The sequence below is a fragment of the Ixodes scapularis genome, unplaced genomic scaffold (assembly GCF_016920785.2).
Source record: "Ixodes scapularis isolate PalLabHiFi unplaced genomic scaffold, ASM1692078v2 PGA_scaffold4__175_contigs__length_147842914, whole genome shotgun sequence".
Lineage (NCBI taxonomy): Eukaryota > Metazoa > Arthropoda > Arachnida > Ixodida > Ixodidae > Ixodes > Ixodes scapularis.
Window position 1 is genome coordinate 83,786,660 of NW_024609879.1, and position 16,902 is coordinate 83,803,561.

Sequence of the window (16,902 nt, forward strand, 5' to 3'; positions counted from 1 at the left end):
GCCTTGTATGTGCTCTACTGCGCTTCCCCCACACTCAAATTCTTTCTAAAAATTGCTCGTTTAGTGGTTTTTGAAGATGCTCAGCTAGTTTCTAATTGAAACCATATGTCTATTTTCACTCATTAAAAGGATCATTAACAAATGTTTGGTAATTATTTGACTTAGCGTGACAATTAGACCCGTAAATTATGTCCCGCTGGTTGTATAACTAACCTGCACAAACCACGTGGGTGTAGCTTTCACGGCTTTTTTTAAACAAATCTGTTAAGCTTAAAAAAAAAACGCCCTGTATAAATCTGGATATACAGTCAAATCTCGTTAATTCATACTCGAGGGGGACCGAAAATTTGCTTGAATAAAGCAAAGTTTGAATTACCGAGAGTTTCCTCCCACAGAGACGCATAGGATGAGACCTGCATGTTAGTTTGAATTATCTGCAAGTTTGAATTGAGAGAGTTTGAATTAACAAGATTCGACTGTAAAAGGTAATATTTTGTAGGCCAGCAATAAGCTAAGAAAGTAATTTCAACTTGCAGAAAATGGTGCAAAATTTTTTTTTTTTTTTATCGTACACAAATTTTTAGAGGCAAGCAATATAATTGATGAATGAATGATAACTGTTTTCTTTGTTTAGAATCACCCTTCATAAATGTTGGTAAACTATTTTGCCCAAAATTTGAAAAAGAGAGCGAGAGAAAATGTTATTTGGTGTTTTTTCATGTATCGAGTGCCTTGGTGTTAGCACTAATTGGTTGAAAACTTGTGTTGTTAGTGCACCTTGGTATGGGCTTTCGTTTTATCCCCCTTTTTTGCATGATAGGGAAAATGTTTATTGCTTTTTGTTGATGTACTGAATGCCTTCCTGAAAGCACGAAAGAGTTGAAAACTGGTACTTGCTAATGCACCTCCGTGGTGTGCGCTTCTTGTCCTCATTCTTTGTGTGCCTTTTGAAGTTGTTGTTACTACTTGCACGATTTCTATAAATTCGCTTTTTCGTCAGTATGGGGCCGAGCAAGTATGGTCTTGGAGTTTGCCTTGCCACTTATCTGCAATGGCTCGACACATTTTGCACTGCAATTCCCAAACATATTAAGTGTGCACGCAGGAAGTGTACCCATATGCTAAACTATGTCTACACATAGCTTGAATAACTTCAGAACTAACTTTATATGGCTGGGCGACTGGGTTATACTTGGCCAAAGGATGCGGATGCCGTTTCAGGTTACACGGTTCAGGCTGTGTCGGGCTGCAGTGAATTAACCAGGCCGCACACGTGGCTTGCACGTGACGTCACCGCATCTTGCTGGTTGTTGTTTCTACCTGTTCTTGCAGAGAGAAACAATGTCGGTACTGCGAAATGTATGCCACAATTGGTGTGCACTCGACAACAAGGCCACCGCTCTTAAGGCCGGTTCGTGCATTCGTGTCTGTGTGCGACTGAGTGCGTTGTGCTTGCTTACGACTAGGATACCGTGTTTTCGGATAAATCTGAAAAAATCTGATAAACACTCCCCGATAAATTTCTTGTCAATTTGGATTTATCCAAAAAAACTCCAAACTTTGAGGTCACAGCGGAAAACAATAAAAAGCAAAAAAGCCGGTGTTTTAAAAATAAACTTTGCGAGTGCACAGGGTCAGTGGACCTGAGGAGATGCCACTTGAGTTTCCTTTGAAATCTCGAACTACTGACAAAAAGGGTTTGCCTTTTAGCTCGTCAGGGTTTCTTGAGAAAACTGGTCATGGCACCCAAATTTCGTTTATTTTTTATTTGATCTTCTTTAAATAGGAACCACAATAAAATAAATTCCCAATATCAGAAAAATGAGAATCGAATAAAAATAAACTCCGATGAACCCGAAATTTTCAACAGAAAATGAACTCCGAAGGACACCCTCCGAATTTCATGAAAATTAAACTCGGGGGAAAACACGAAATCCTACTTGTGACCACTTAGGACGATGGGACATGCTGGCACATTGGCGTCATTTATTGGATAGCCCCGTAACATATATTCCGACGCGCGTATGCATGTCTTCTCATTTTTGTATGCGTCATTCTTTACCGTGGGCTCGAAATAATTCTCACAATGTCCTAAACGGCCGTTTCCCGTAGAGCGTAGGTTTGATCTCGGCGTAAATACTGCAAAACGTTCGGCCTCTATAGTCGGTGACAGGTTGGGAACCCGACGGGCGCTTCGCCTACGGCACACTTCCCTCCTGTCCTTCCGCCGGGCCTCTGCTGCACACGCGGTGAAGTGATACGAAAGTCGGAAAGCTCCTGCTTGGGGCAGAGCGTAGGTTTCTGAACGAGGCAACCGACTATATTTATGCGCAGGTCAGAAGGACTGCCAGACAGATGGCATCGGCGCGTTTGATGTGCGCCTGTCGTAGGCAACCGCAAGCGAGCACAACGCACTTGGTGAAGGCAGTTCGCACAGTTGCGTCTGCTTACGACCATTTACAAGGTGGCCCTGGGACTGCATTTCACCAGAGCGAAGGTTTTGCAGTATTCGCGAGATCCAATGTATATGTATCGTCTACGAGAAATGGTCGTTTATGACGTTGTCGAAAGTTTGTCCGAGCCAACGGCGCAAGAACAATGAACGGTAAAAGAGGTATGAAAGGCACGGAAAATGCGAGTGTACCACAACTGCTTAACGAACGGCACGACTGTGTTCTCTCGTGAGATATCGCAAGAGGTCGCTGCGGTCCTAAGCAGTCGCGGGTGTGTGAAGGAGCCTTTACGCTGCGACGCAAATGTGCGAGTCGGCCTTTACGTGCATTGGCGAGTGTTAACGGCTGCAACTCTTGCGTTTTCCCCCCGCCAGACGCGCAAAGTCTGGAGCTAAACGTAACGACGGTGAGCTTCCTGTGCAGCGACTGCGGGAACCTCTTCTTCACGCTGGCCGACTTGGACGAACACCGGAGGCGGACGCACCAGGAGTCTGATTTGGGTCAAGGTGAGAGCGAGATCGTTCTCTGCAGCCGATAGGACATGGCGCCGCAGCTTGACTGTAATCAACCAATGAGGCGTCTTTCACTCATTTGCGAGTTCGCAGTCGGGCATTATTTTGGCGACAACATCTTGCCAACGTGCAAGTAGCAAGAGGTGTCTGATGTGCCCTTCCACAGTACTACTTTGTCCACTGTTCGACATTGGCTTGTGCGTGACGGCAGAACAACTTGAAATTTCCAAACAAAGTGCAAGTTGTCAATGGCTTCCATCGTGAAATTGCAGACAATCGCAATTTCAGCCCGCGTCCGATCTCACTCTGCCGCGGCGCTCGGTTTGCTGCAGATGATAAAATTTTGTCTCAGTCTGTTAGCAGACGACCTACAATGTTTTCTTGCTTTCTTTCCGTCTGCAAATGGCAGTTCGTATCAGACGAACCACATTTTTCGCTCGCATTAGCGGACGAATCGTCTGTGAATACGCTCGCTCTGCGAGAGGTAAATTAGTTCTCGCTCTTGTTCTCGCAGTGACCAAAATCGATCCCCAGAGGAAGGACGAGGAGTACCGGTGTCGCTTCTGCACCTATTGCAGCGATTTGCCGTCTGACGTGGCCAGGCACGAAACATTGCACGTCAGAAAGGTGTCTGCCCCGGGGCAGCAGATGCCCTACCGGTGCCAGATGTGCGGCAAGGGCTTCAAGCTCTCAAGCAGCCTCAAGACGCACCAGCGCACCCACACGGGAGAGAGGCCGTACAAATGTGAGACGTGCGGCTACCGCTTCACTGTGGTGTCCAACCTCATCCGGCACCGGAGGACTCACACAAACGACAAGCCGTTCACGTGCGACAAGTGCAGCAAGGCATACTCCCGCAACGAGGATCTCTTGGCGCACGGCAGAACTCACTGTAGGGCAGCGGTCTAGTTTTGGATTCCTGGCAGTTGTCGTCTGCAACCCGTGGCGTCTGGTTTTCGGGGCCATTAAAAGATTTGGATTACAGGGTTCTGCAGCGATTCTTCCTTATGTGGACATGGTTTACAGTGATCTACAGAGAACAATATTTTCTGCATAAAGGCCCATTCAGGCACTTTTATCTGCTTACGACTGAGTTCTCGTGATCTCCTACGATGAGAGTGCACGCTGGCACCATCTGTAATGTGACCCTGGAAATGGTTGTTTGTAACATTGTAAATAATTGTTTCACGCAAGGAAAAAATGGTGTGTCAGAAAAAAATTGGAAATATACAGAAATGCCAAGTGTTCCACGGTTACCCAGTAGGTGGCGCCAGCGTGTCATCTCGTCATAATAAATCCCAAGAGGTTTTAAAGGGATACTGCAACGAAATTTCGGCGCCCATTTTTTGGTCTATATGTGTTCAAAAAAGCAGCATCACATCGAACATACCAATATCTTGTTAAAAAAAGTCACGAAAAGGAATTTTAAAACGAATTAAATGATTAGCAAAGAGCACCTGGTGGATGTCGCTAACGCCTCACTTGTGATGCCCATCTAGGAACCTTGACAGCTAGTGACCGCTGACGGAGGTTGTCTCGTCTCCGGCCACGACGAGAGAAGAGGGGCAGGAGGAACTCCCTTCTTCCCGAGAATGCCTTTTGTGTGTCGCAGAAGTCGCTATTGTCCCCCTACAAGATTATAGAAAATTAACCTGTCACTCAAAATTCGTACAAAAGCAGCCGCTTCGGTGGCTGGAACGACTAGGCCATAGTGATGCAAAACTATCGATAAATTGACTTTTGATACTATCAATAGTTTTCCCAAAACTATCGATAGTGTCCCAGAACTATCGATAGTACTATCGATAGTACCATCGATAGTCGACTATCGATAGCTTTTCGATAGTCGACTATCGATGATACTATAAATAGTTTTTCGATAGTCGACTATCGATAGTTTTTCGATAGTCGACTATCGATAGTTTTTCGATAGTCGGCTATCGATAGCTTTTCGATAGTCGACTATCGATAGTTTTTCGATAGTCGACTATCGATGGTTTTTTACTATACTGGCGACTAACGATACTATCGCTAGTGCTATCGATAGTCTTGCACCATTATAGTCCGTTACAACTCAAGAAGGTAGGGCGAGGGTAAGATGGGCCGGGGAAGGGGGAAGCAGACGGAACGCTGAAGAAAGAAGAAGGTTCCCCCCTCTCTTCTCCAGCGTTCCGTCTGCTTCCTCCTCCCCGGCCCGTCTTACCCTTGCCCTACCGCTCGCCTCCCCCTTCTTTTTTCGCCCAAACTCCTATCTTTGTCATCACTGAAAGCTGAACCAAAGTTGGGATGGTAAGTGCCTGGGCTAGTTGGTGTCCCGTTTGAAAAAAAATGTAAAGCGATAAATAGACAAGAGGGAGCGACGCAAACTACTAGTGTCGCAAAACTATCCATAGTAAACTGTCGACAGTACTATTGATAGGTTTACGATAGTCGACTATCGATAGTTCTCCGATAGTCGATTAACGATAGTTTTCCGACAGTCGACTATCGATAGTCAGATTTCTGGCGACTATCGATAGTGCTATCGATAGTTTTGCACCACTATAGTCCGTTACAACTCAAGAAGGTAGGGCGAAGGTAAGGCCGGGCCGGGGAGGGGGAAGCAGACGGAACGCTAAAGAGAGAAGGAGGTTTCCCCATCTCTTCTCCCGCGTTCCGTCTGCTTCCCCCTCCCCGGCCCGGCCTTACCGCTCGCCTCCCCTTCTCTCCTCGCCCAAACTCCCGTCTTCGTCATCACTGAAAGCTGAACGAAAGTTAGGATGGTAAGTGCCTAACCTAGTTGGTGTCCCATTTGAAAAAAAAAAAATAATAATAATAAAGCGATAAAAAGAGAAGAGGGAGCGACGCAAACTACTAGTGTCGCAAAACTATCGATAGTAAATCGTCGACAGTACCATTGATAGGTTTACGATTATCGATAGTTTTCTGATAGTTGATTAACGATAATTTTCTGATAGTCGACTATCGATAAATGTTCGATAGTTTTTCGAGAGTCGACTATCAGTACTATTGATAGTTTTTCGATAGTCGACTATCGATAGTACTATCGATAGTTTTCCGATAGTCGACTATCGATAGTACTATCGATAGTTTTTTTCACTATCGATAGTCAGATTTCTGGCGACTATCGATACTATCGATAGTACTATCGATAGTTTTGCACCACTACTAGGCCATCCTCTCGACGTCAGCCTCGCCGTAGCTTTGCTCGTCTTGAGACGACCTACGTCACGATTGCGTTGGATGTCACGTGGTCTCCGCTGGGCCTTCTCCGAGCGCTTGCCAGAGTGGGCCGTTTATAGCGAAAAATACAGCCACCAGGCTCAAAATTCAAACGTGCGATTGTCATTTACGGATATGGTAGATCATATTCAACCTATTTTTGAACACGACGGGAATATTTCAAATTCTTAAGGCATCCGGTTACAATTAGCTTTCCAAATGACATTTGACAATTGCTACTCAGGTAACGTAAATTTTTTAAATTTTTTTTTGCAAGTTTTGGTTTGTTAATTTTAAGGTGGCATTGCAGTAAGCGTCAGTGGAATTTTTCTTGTGATCGTGTAACCTCGACGTTTTATTCGGGGATTTTGAAACTACATTTTGGCCCTTGTTAATATTGGTGTTGTATTTTTAAGGTGTTTGTATTCAGTTCTAACATTTTGTTTACACTTGTGGTTTGTGGAACCTGGAGTTGAAACAAGCACTTGTAGATAATAATTATTTTATTTGCACATACTGGAAGGGGAACATGTGGTGGTGTGGCGGGGCTAGGCAGATAGGTGAAAACCCTTACGCAGAGCGCGTTATAGCCCTCCACCACCTCACCTCCATCAAACATTCTTTGCATTCCAGAGGTTCTGGAGTGAAAACGCATGTTTGTGTTCCGTGAACTCTCGTGTTCACAGTGTGCAAGCACGATCTCTGCCTGCCCACACATTTCGAAGCGCGGATTTCAAATCGAAAATTCAGCACGAGAAAAGTCCAATGTCCCTTGGCAAAATATTTTCAAGCACAAGAAAGTTATGTTTATAAAGCATTCACAATCTTGGAAGTACAGATGCATACTGAGGTTTTGTGCCCAAAAAAGACACAGGGCACCTGTGTTGCCTCGGTAAGAAGTAACAATGTCCTTGTTTTTTTTGTTTTTTTTTAGTTGTAAAGTTTACGCCGCTGAACTGAAGTATAGTGAATCATTCAATCAGAAATAACATATCATTGCTGTATAATTATAGTTTCGACAAATTTGAGGGGAACTTAGATGTAATCGCGGCGGTACGAACGCTCGTGCAGCGAGAACACCACTCATAACTTCTTGCTCGCGCTTGTAGCCTTTGCGGACGACATTCTCTATCATTTCGGGACTGAAAATCGCGTGTGCACAGCTTTGAGTTCGAGGGGAAGCGTGAGCCGACTCCGAGCAACCCGTTGACGAGAACGAAAGTGGAAGTGCGGCGTTGGCCTGCAAAACATTTCTTCAGTTAAGTTAATGTTTATTTCTAGGGTGGTGGCTTTTTCCTTCTTTCTTAAAAAAATATTCTAGGAGGGGGTTTGTAATTGTTTTTACAAATAACGTATTTTCAGCACGTTTTTGAAGTTGTTTGTTCGTCTCGGTCGGAGGCGTCGATAATCCGCCCAGAACAAGGCAATCCAATCCAGCGTGTGTCGTGGCTGTCGAAGCTATTGTTTGGTCTTTACTACATTTTGGCGTTTCGTACGTTGATTGCTGGATGCAAATGTTGGAGCACTATCGGCATTGTGCGTGTTTTGAGAGCATGAATAACGGTGCGTGTGGTGGGTGTGCTTAAACGAACGGGAGAGAAGACATTTGTCATCCTTCAGTGCACTGCTGCCACGGATCCACACCACTTGTGCCGCAACAGCTGCACATCGGAGAACAGCGAAGAAGCACAAATAATATTATTAATAATAATAAAAGTTAATGATTCAGGAAAATCACGGCACCTCAAAAAAACGACAGCCCGTACCATGGAGGCATATCTTCCCATACTTCGGACGCACGTTTTGGGCGTTTGTGAACTCTGTCGAGTCCGACCTGAGAGTAGTTTGTGCCCCGTGCGTCTCTCCGGTGTCTTCGAGAGTCGTACCTCTCTCCGAGGGGTGGTGCTTTCGGGAGGCAGTGACCGCTTGCCGCGTCCTCAACTCGGAGTGACAGCAGACGCTGGCGATCAGCAGTGCTCGCTTCGATCCTTCTCTATGAAAGTATGAAGCCCAAGTCGCGCGCTTTTGGAATCTTGAAGCAGACGACGCAGGCAAGCAGGTGAGGGCAGGCGAGCAACCGCGCTACCCCTATCTTTCTCTCTCTCTTCAGGGCGAGGAGGAGCGTACAGGACTTTGCGTACAGCCTTTTAGAATTTTTTTATTCTTTTTTTTTTTTTCAAAAGGTCTATTGTTTAAAGGAATTGCTGAAAGGTCAAAGAACTGTAAAGGGTAGCAGAAGGCCTCAATGAAAACGGACCTTTTTTGAGTAACAAGCGCCGTCTGGGGAGTTGTCCACAAATTACAAATGGAGGGTAGCTCAGCATGCCCCCGCCTGTTGGAACAGATTGGCGTTGTGCCCTTATATCAGTTTTCGTTGCTTTTTTATGCCCCATACTACCGATACTCAAAAACGGATCGACAAGAAGGGCGAGTTATGCACAAAGATAGGCGCTGACAGTGGACGGTCCCCTAAAAAATGTATAAATCAGAAAGCAAGGCCAGGGGGAGAAGACATCTGCATGCACAGAAGCTTACTGGAAAGAAGTCCATTGTGCTTGTGAGTAGCTCTCGACACTCTCACCTTTGGAACATTTATGGATGCTCCTGTGGCGACACCGTACAGCTACGCTTTTAAAGCGGACACAGAGTAGCTCTCATACTCCATTACAGCACTCCTTATCAAGTTACCAACTTTCCTTTCAAAGCATTTTGTTTTATTTTTTTAGTTTTCACTAGAAAAACTTTATAAGAAAAAAAAAAAGAGGAAAAAAAATATTTACACAGAATTAATACGATGATGGGGCGTGACAAATGGAGTGTTTCGTTTTCACAATCCAAGGTTACTAGAGTCTTGCAAGGTGGGAACAGCGTAAATCTGACAAAGGATGAGAAGCAAGAAGTGCACAGACACAGTGCTGTGGGCAAGTTGGTTGATCGACTAACTCGCCCAAATTTCTGCCTCATTACTATGCGGAACTCAGGCTTGTCCGCTCCTTGCAGAATGGTTGCTGTGACATCAGAACGCCGAGCTCAGATTGGCTTTGATTGAAAGACGAGTGGGTAGACATCACGGCAGATAGCACGGAGGTCTGCCCTCTGTCCTTCGAACTAGAGCCAATCAGAGCTTGGCATTATGACGCCACCACAACCCCTGCGCAAGAAGTGGACGAACTTGCGCTCCGCATAGTCACCTACAGAATGAGAACGGCGAGGAGGTGTTTCATTGCTGCACCTCCAGTGCTAGCTTCCTACCTTCGATAATGCATAGACGTGTCGTATAAGCCTCGAGCATGCATGCACTGCAAAAGGCGACGAGCGCATGCTGGAGTTTGGGCGTTGGAAAGAGATGCCCTGCCAATCTCAGCTTGTCGGTGACTGTAGATCGATTCATTTCTGAAACTCCGGTGGAGAAGCGAGGCTGTCATCTTCCTCTTAAAGGTTGCCACCCGTCGTTTGAAGCGCCATCTAGACTCTATACTTCCGAAAAACCCGAGTATGCCACGGCTGCCGTGGTCACTGTCCGTCCCCATGATGGCCACAGCACGGCTTTTGTTTTTTTCGCATTCTTTGAATGCGAGTACTTTCTGCGGATAGGCTTGGTACTGAAGCAATCTTAGGGCCCTATTCTACACGGCGGGACCGGGACATCACCGCCGGCTGCGATTGGACAGCAGGGCAGAGCTGTCCAATCGTAGCAGGCGGTGATGTCGCACTCTCACGGTACCCTTTGGTAATGTCGTGTAGATTAGGGCCTTTGGTCAGTCGAACATTGTTTTCAGGTGGTTCCAAATGGTGCCAACAAAGGCCCTCACAAATGCTTCCTATATGTCGAAGTGACAGGGGTGGAAAAGAGCTGCCCCATTTCTGTAGAGTTCACATGGCCAGTGACGTTTCTACGAGTAAGTTAATTTTTTGGTGTTTGTACAAATGGGAAAAAAAGTGCCTAAAACAGGGTGGGCCACCTTTCGAGGTTTGGACATTGCTCAGGATATTATGGGTAAATGCAAATATTTTACTAGGGGGAATACAGGACACTCGCCTGATTTGCATTATACAGCGATGGCCGTGTTGAATCCTCCCCTAGCGGAGCGGTGTATTTGGCACACCTCTTTCCCCCCCACTGTCCGTCTCGTCACCAGAGCACGTGACCAGGCGACGCCTCGGAACGCTGTGCCGCTGCCGCCGCTGTCACGCGTGTTTCCGTGGTTTTTTGTTCTCATCTTTTTCTACGTATTCTCGGGGAGCGCCCGTGAATTCCCCCTAGTAAAGTATTTGGTTAATGTGAGCCACATGCCCTTGCCTTATTGCCGAAATGTTACTATTAGAAAAGCAGTACAGCTGACGATTGTACGTCTTTGTGTCTGTTTACGCACCCCTCACAGTGTCATTTTACTATTGTTATTGCTGGTTTATGCACTTGCGTTCGATCGTGATCGACCACGTTGCAATCGCTTGTGGCAACTTACGGTGAGAGCACGTACTGCCACCGTCTATTAGGTAGCTCCAGAATGCTTTCAAACTGTATATTTGGCACATCATTCTTTTACCACGAATTTGAAATAATTCTGACAATGTTCTAAGTAGAATTCCGTGTTTTTGGAGTTTATTTTTTGTGAAATTTATAGGGTGCTTTTTGAAGTTTATTTTTTGCAAAAAATCAATAGTTTGTCAGAGTTCTTTTTTTTTACATTCCCAATGCTCTGGTTTGGAGTTTAATTTTAATGTTTCCAGTTTTTCAAGATTAAAAATAAAAATAAATATTATCCATGCACTAGTTCATAAGAGCTTATCTGTATAAAATTGTATTTCTCCAGCTGTGTTTGGCATTGGTTCCCTTGCCATTGGCAATGAAAGTCGTGACGAAGTGTTGCTTCAGTTAACGTCAATACCTTGAATTAACTAAACACCTGGACGTAGTCGGTGGGAAGCATAGAAGCTCCAGCTGCCCATGCCCCCCAGGTTCACAGCGTTCACTGTTATAAACCCCTCCTCCCCCTCTAAGAAGCACAATTAGAATGCTCTAAACTGGAAACTGGAACAGGGGCTCTTGTCATGACCCTGAAGTACAATGACCCGTCGCTCTGAACGAACCTCGACGAGATAATTGGCCCAGCATTTTAGAAAACTGAAGTGACCTTTCTTTAGGACCGCCAAACCTGTGCTACCGCTAAATTTACGCACAAAACACCATAGTTTTTGCTTTTTCCTGCTTTTTATTTTGGCACCGGGTACTCGTAATTCAGAGTTTTTCAGATAAACCTAAATTGTGGAATAATGTACCGGCAAGTGTCTTTTGGACATTCTTTTTTATTTAGGGGTATCCGTAAACACGGAACCCTAGTTATAAGCGACCATTTCTCATAGTGCAAAGATACTGCAAAATCCTCAGTTTAATTATGCACAGATCAAAATTGTCCCAGAGCTGCCTGATAGATGGCACTAGTATGCCAGTGTGTGCTCTCGTCCAAGCGGTCGCAATGCAGCAAATCGCACTCAAATGCAGATACGGGAACTCGCCTTTGGTGTTTGTGCCTACCGTAATGTCCCGACAGGTTGCCCACCCAAAGGCGAGCGCAAATCGGGTGAAGCTGAGGAGCGGGCTAACTTTCAGCGTGCGATTGAGAAGGATACAATAAAAAGGCTATTTTTGTGTTCTGTGACCTGCCAAACTTGTTTTCACATTGAGGGGCAGTGGAGCGCATAAACAGCTGACCTTCTCAGTCAGCAATCTTTGTTCACCTTCCGCCGTATCTAACTAACGTTATTTTGGCTGATGAAACCATTGGCCAGAACACTGCAATTACTAAAAATAAACTATCTTTCAATGTTAAAAAAGAAAAAAAAAAAAGCAAATTTTGTAAAAATAAGGGTGGATTATCTTTTGGGGGATGTTAGGGTACTCACATTCCTGAACAGGACCGGTGCTGTTCTGGCTCCAGTGTTTGTCTTTAAATGGGAATTACATTGCATGCCATAATGCTGCATTAAAAACCATTGTGTGCTTTTCTTACAGGAGCAGCAGCTCTCTCTAATGTGTTCACCCTCCTCTAAACCTTGAAGGTTGAAATCTGCCAGTATTGTCTCAAAGAATGTCTACCGAATGCCTCGTCACTTGCCTTGGTGTGGGCGTGGCCACTAGCACAGCCAATCGTGGCACGGCCAGTCCTTGAAAGCCTCTCTGTTTCTATTTGTGTAATAGCATTGGAAAGAACACCGTGGTGATTTGAGCAGTGCTTATTTTTCTCAGTAGAGTATTATTCAGCATAGGGCAGCTTCCCTTACATAAAAGGGGTCTTTTGTAGGGGGTTGAGGGAAGGGTTAGTGACAGGGCAACACAGAAAGAAAAACTGATGCTACGCCTCAGAGATTGGCGCTGTGCAAGAGAGGTGTGCAATATAAGCAGCGTGCTGATTGCCACCTATTGGGGAGTGATCAAGTTTAAGGAGGTATGTGCCATGGGAAATCATTCTTTTTTTTTTACAACAGCTGAACAGAAATTTTAGTTTATAGTGCCTAATCTACCTTTTGTCCTAGGTGTAGTATACAAGCCAAAACAAAACATGTTCTTGTTCACACATGGGGCATGGTCAGAAACCTAAAAGAGCATAGTAAAATAAGCTATTCCACTCCTTTGAACCATTGAGTGCAATGAACAACAAAAATAGTAAGTGCTAGAACTTTTTTATTGTAAATAATGATTGAAAAAACATTAAAAAAAATTGACAAACTTTTTTTTTTTTTGTAACTTTAAAGGTATACACTATAACAAGGGTTTTGTGTTTTCGGATTAATCCGAAAACATTTACCGGTACTTTTTTTGTCAATTCAGATTTATCGGAAAAGCTCTGAATTTTATGATTGTGACAAAAAAGTGATCCTCTTTTTAATATTAACTTTTTAAGAGCACAGGGTCAGTGGTCTAGAGGAGATGCCACTTCAGTTTTCTTTGAAGTCTCAAACTACAGACAAAAATGGTTTGCATTTTAGCTCATCAAGATTCCTTCAGGACAACAAGTTATGGTGCCCGCATGCTTTTTTTTTTTTAATGAATATCAGGAACTTAAGAAAATAAACTCAGAATTTCAGAGAATTGAGAATCGAACAAAAATAAACACTGATAAACTCGGAAGTTTTAGCGAAAAACAAACTCCGAAAACACCCTCCGCATTTTTTCGATACCCAGGGGTACTTCAAATGCATATTTGACTAATTGCACCATAACATCATGTCTGGGTATCTTCATACATAAAAGGGAATGGTTAAAAATTGCTGCTCTGAATGAGAGCTTTCTACTACACTATAGTGATTTTTGTGGCAGCAATTTAAATTTAAGAGTAAAACAGGAAAAATTGGCAATCGCTTGCTCGTGCCAACAGTGTTGTACATGTTCATTTGAAATGGATGTGTTATTGCTCTACTCTTTTTCCAAGGTGTGAAGCATGCACAGTATAGCAAAATAGCTGTGAGCAGGCACATACTACTTCATGCCAATGCACGTGTGTACCCCTGCCCTTTGGGGAAACAACATTTGAAATGATGTTGCATCCCACATAGCTCGCATTCCTACACGTTGCCCCCCTAGACAAGTCAAGCTAGAAAGATTTTGTTTAGCCAAAGGGAGCCGAGAGGCTCCCGGTAACGGTGAACTCAATCATTCTGATCCATAAACCAAGCAGATCAAGTGGTCATATAAGTGAGATACGACTCTACTGCCCTCGTTGCTAGCTGTTCATCTTTTTTCTGTATATTTTAGCATTTGTTTTAGTTTGTAGCTTGTGGGATCACAAGCAGATATATGCTTCATTCTGTGTACACCCATTTCCTGTCTATTCACAACTCTTCTAAACCTTGCAGGTCGACCATCTGGCCATGGTCCCAAAGAAAATATAGTGAATGGCACATTTCTGCCTTGGAGAAGGGGTCTTGTCTACCAGACGAGTCAACAGTTTGGGGTGCACATTGGGTGCACAGTGCCCTTGTTTGCACCAGTGTTTCAGCATTGGATGAAAGTGCTTGTCACCTTGTCTTGGACTATTGCCTAGGACCGACCATCTTTCACCCTTGCTTAAGTAGTGCAACCCATGCACCACCACCCCATTTGTGTCAACAAAACCAGTGTGGTGCAGTTTTCTTGCCACTGTTGCTTTTGCCTCATGTTTGCAGCTACGAAATATGATGTCTCTCTGTTCCGACTATGTTCTTGCGTGGGAACTTCCCTCTGGTACTATCGTGAACAGTATGAGCGGGAATGCCGGAGTGCGTAAGCTTCGATACATGCTGCACCACCTTGGGGGTGATAAAACCGGGGAGTGAAGCAGAGGGCCTGTGAGGGTGTGCATGTTTACACACCCCTCTTGCAGTCTTCTCGTCACTCTGCAGTTTTATCTGTTTTGAGGTAGTGCAGCATGTATCAAAAGGTACATGCTCCAGCTTTCCTGCTCATACTGTTCCCAGAAGTAGAGTGTTTTTTTTAGAAACATCCTTAGATTATAAGTTCATTTTTTGCAGACTGCAGAGTTAGTCCCCATTACCGTAATATCCCGAGATATGCCCCACCCCAAAAGACAACCCGCCCCTATTTTTGGCACGATTTGCTAATGTTTTTTTAAAAATGCCGAGAGATTGCCTACTTTTAGTGATTGCAGGGCCCTGGCCAATGGTGACCTTGGCAGAAATGGTGTTACTTAGCCACATGAGATAAGCGGGCATTGCTGACTGCAAAGGACAGTCGTCCTTGGTTCATTGCCCCTCCCTGCGATGGAAAGTTTCGCAGGTCACAGAATCTAAAACTAGCATTTTTTTAACTTTTTTTTATCGCAAACCAAAAGTTAGCTTATTTCTTATTTTCACCCGATTTGCTTTCAATTTTAGATGGGCTATCTCTCCATATATTATGGTAGTTGCTGCAGTGCTATGGTACATTGTGCTTTTGTGTTTACAAAATAAGTCTCCTTCATTATCAGTTGAGGCAATGACAATGCAATTAGTGCTGAATCAATCAAGGACAGATAAGGGCACACAGCGACTCCTGTGTTGATGGAGTATACCTGTCTTTGTGGTACCTCAAACATTCTCGCTACTATGTTGCATGCAATATCTTTGCTTCTGGAGTTCTTAGGTTTTAACTCATTGGTTTTAAAGTTCTGGAATGGATAGATAATAAGATGCTTTATTGAGTGCTCAGCTACATACTAAAGAGCAGTGTACATTGATTTTTTTTTTTTGGCGGGGGGGGGGGGGGAGGGGGGAACACAAGACTGAGGATCATGGGCACAGAATGCGAGCTTTCTTATTATAAGCTAAAATGTAAAATACCTTTCAGAGTGTTTAGCCCTTCTGTACGTTCTCCAGATAGCTTGTGGTACTAAAATATTAAGGTTGACTAGTTGGCTCAACATACTCATCGTCTGTCCTTCGCTTATCATACATTTAGAATTTCGATAGCTCATGGTACTTCAAACATGGTTATTCCTTGTCCTTCCAGCAGATGGCGTCTCTTAGCAATGATGCAATGATGCTCTGTTTATCTGATAAGAGTAGGACTACAGGGATGGCAAATAGCACCCCATGGATTCATTAAGTGCTTGTTGAGTCTGGAACGTACATGTCATTTAATTAAGTTATTGACCACCTTCCACAATAAGTTTGGCAAAATAAGGACCCACCTGATGTCGTTTGCTGTCTCTTCTTGTCAGTACCGTCCGAGACATCGTGGTGGGACAAGCGTGTGGAGTTTGAAGACATCGAGAGCCAGACCACAACCCTGGAAGGCGAGGCAGAAGGATGGCATCCCAAAACACCGCCACGACAGGAGAACAGGCACCAGTGTCGCCTGTGCCCTTACTACAGCCGCAGTGTGGATCGCGTCATCAATCACGAAAGGGCACACACTGAACGAAAGCCCTTCAGCTGTCACATCTGCCAGAAGACATTTTCCTCTAAACATCTATTAGGCCCTCACATAAGGATTCACACGGGCGAAAAGCCATTCCGGTGCGGGGTGTGCCCAAAGGCGTTTACGCAAAAGTCTAGCTTGGTGCGTCACACCAGGGTCCACACCGGGGAGAAACCCTACAGGTGCAACATATGTGGGGGCTCATTTGCAGACGTATCCTACTTTTTGCGTCACAAACGAACTCATTACAGAAGGTGACCACGCCGGTGTGAGACCCGTGAAACCGTATTTAAGCAAAGAGCTGATGTGTATCAAAAGAGGCGCCGATCGTGATGGACACCAGTCGCACGATAACTCTGGAGAAGGTTTGTGTGCAAGATATGTTTAAGGTTTTACTGTTGGCTTCACTGCCTGTCAAATATATTTTTGGCAGAGAAATGCAGGGTGCAGCTTTTTTAGAGTTTCATCTGTGAACATGTTTCGTTAATACGGATCTCCTTAATGCAAACAACTCACTATATAGACAAAATGTTAAAGGAAGTCTCCGTATTAACAAGGTATGACTATTGTGATTGCCACTCCAGGAATAGTAACAATACCGCTTTCCTGGCCCATTTTCGTATTGTTGTTTCTTTGTTAGTGATTTGCACCCAACGCCTTAACGGGTTGTAACTGTTCTTTTCTTCTTTGGGTATATGCCAAGTTAGATTGAACTTCATCATGAACTGAGATAACACATGTTTACTGAAGATATCTCAAATCTCTTCTATGGATTTCAACATGTAGACCTTGCATAAATATATAATCTTTCAGAATGACC

At 44.4% G+C, this 16,902-nt stretch overlaps 2 protein-coding genes across 2 annotated transcripts; both read left to right on the plus strand.

Moving 5' to 3' along the window:
- Positions 1-2,691: 2,691 nt before the first annotated feature.
- LOC8053938 (zinc finger protein 391) lies at positions 2,692-4,040 on the plus strand (the record flags this gene model as incomplete). Its single annotated transcript, XM_002433434.3, has 2 exons — positions 2,692-2,959; positions 3,480-4,040. Coding segments are annotated over 2 exons (663 nt in total), but the record flags the coding sequence as incomplete, so codon positions are not given.
- Positions 4,041-7,607: 3,567 nt separating this feature from the next.
- Positions 7,608-16,893, plus strand: LOC115323149 (zinc finger protein 184). Its single transcript, XM_040216299.3, has 3 exons — positions 7,608-8,246; positions 14,042-14,139; positions 15,883-16,893. The coding sequence occupies exons 1-3, from the start codon at positions 8,191-8,193 to the stop codon at positions 16,338-16,340; spliced, it is 612 nt and encodes a 203-aa protein (XP_040072233.1). The 5' UTR covers positions 7,608-8,190; the 3' UTR covers positions 16,341-16,893.
- The last annotated feature ends 9 nt before the right edge of the window (positions 16,894-16,902 follow it).

Bases quoted from the DNA above. Each gene is read 5' to 3' on its own strand.
- LOC115323149 (XM_040216299.3), top strand. From the start codon at position 8,191: ATGAAGCCCAAGTCGCGCGCTTTTGGAATCTTGAAGCAGACGACGCAG. The intron at 8,247-14,041 runs GTGAGGGCAGGC...TAAACCTTGCAG, and splicing joins CAGACGACGCAGGCAAGCAG to GTCGACCATCTGGCCATGGT. The intron at 14,140-15,882 runs GTGCACATTGGG...TCTTCTTGTCAG, and splicing joins AGACGAGTCAACAGTTTGGG to TACCGTCCGAGACATCGTGG.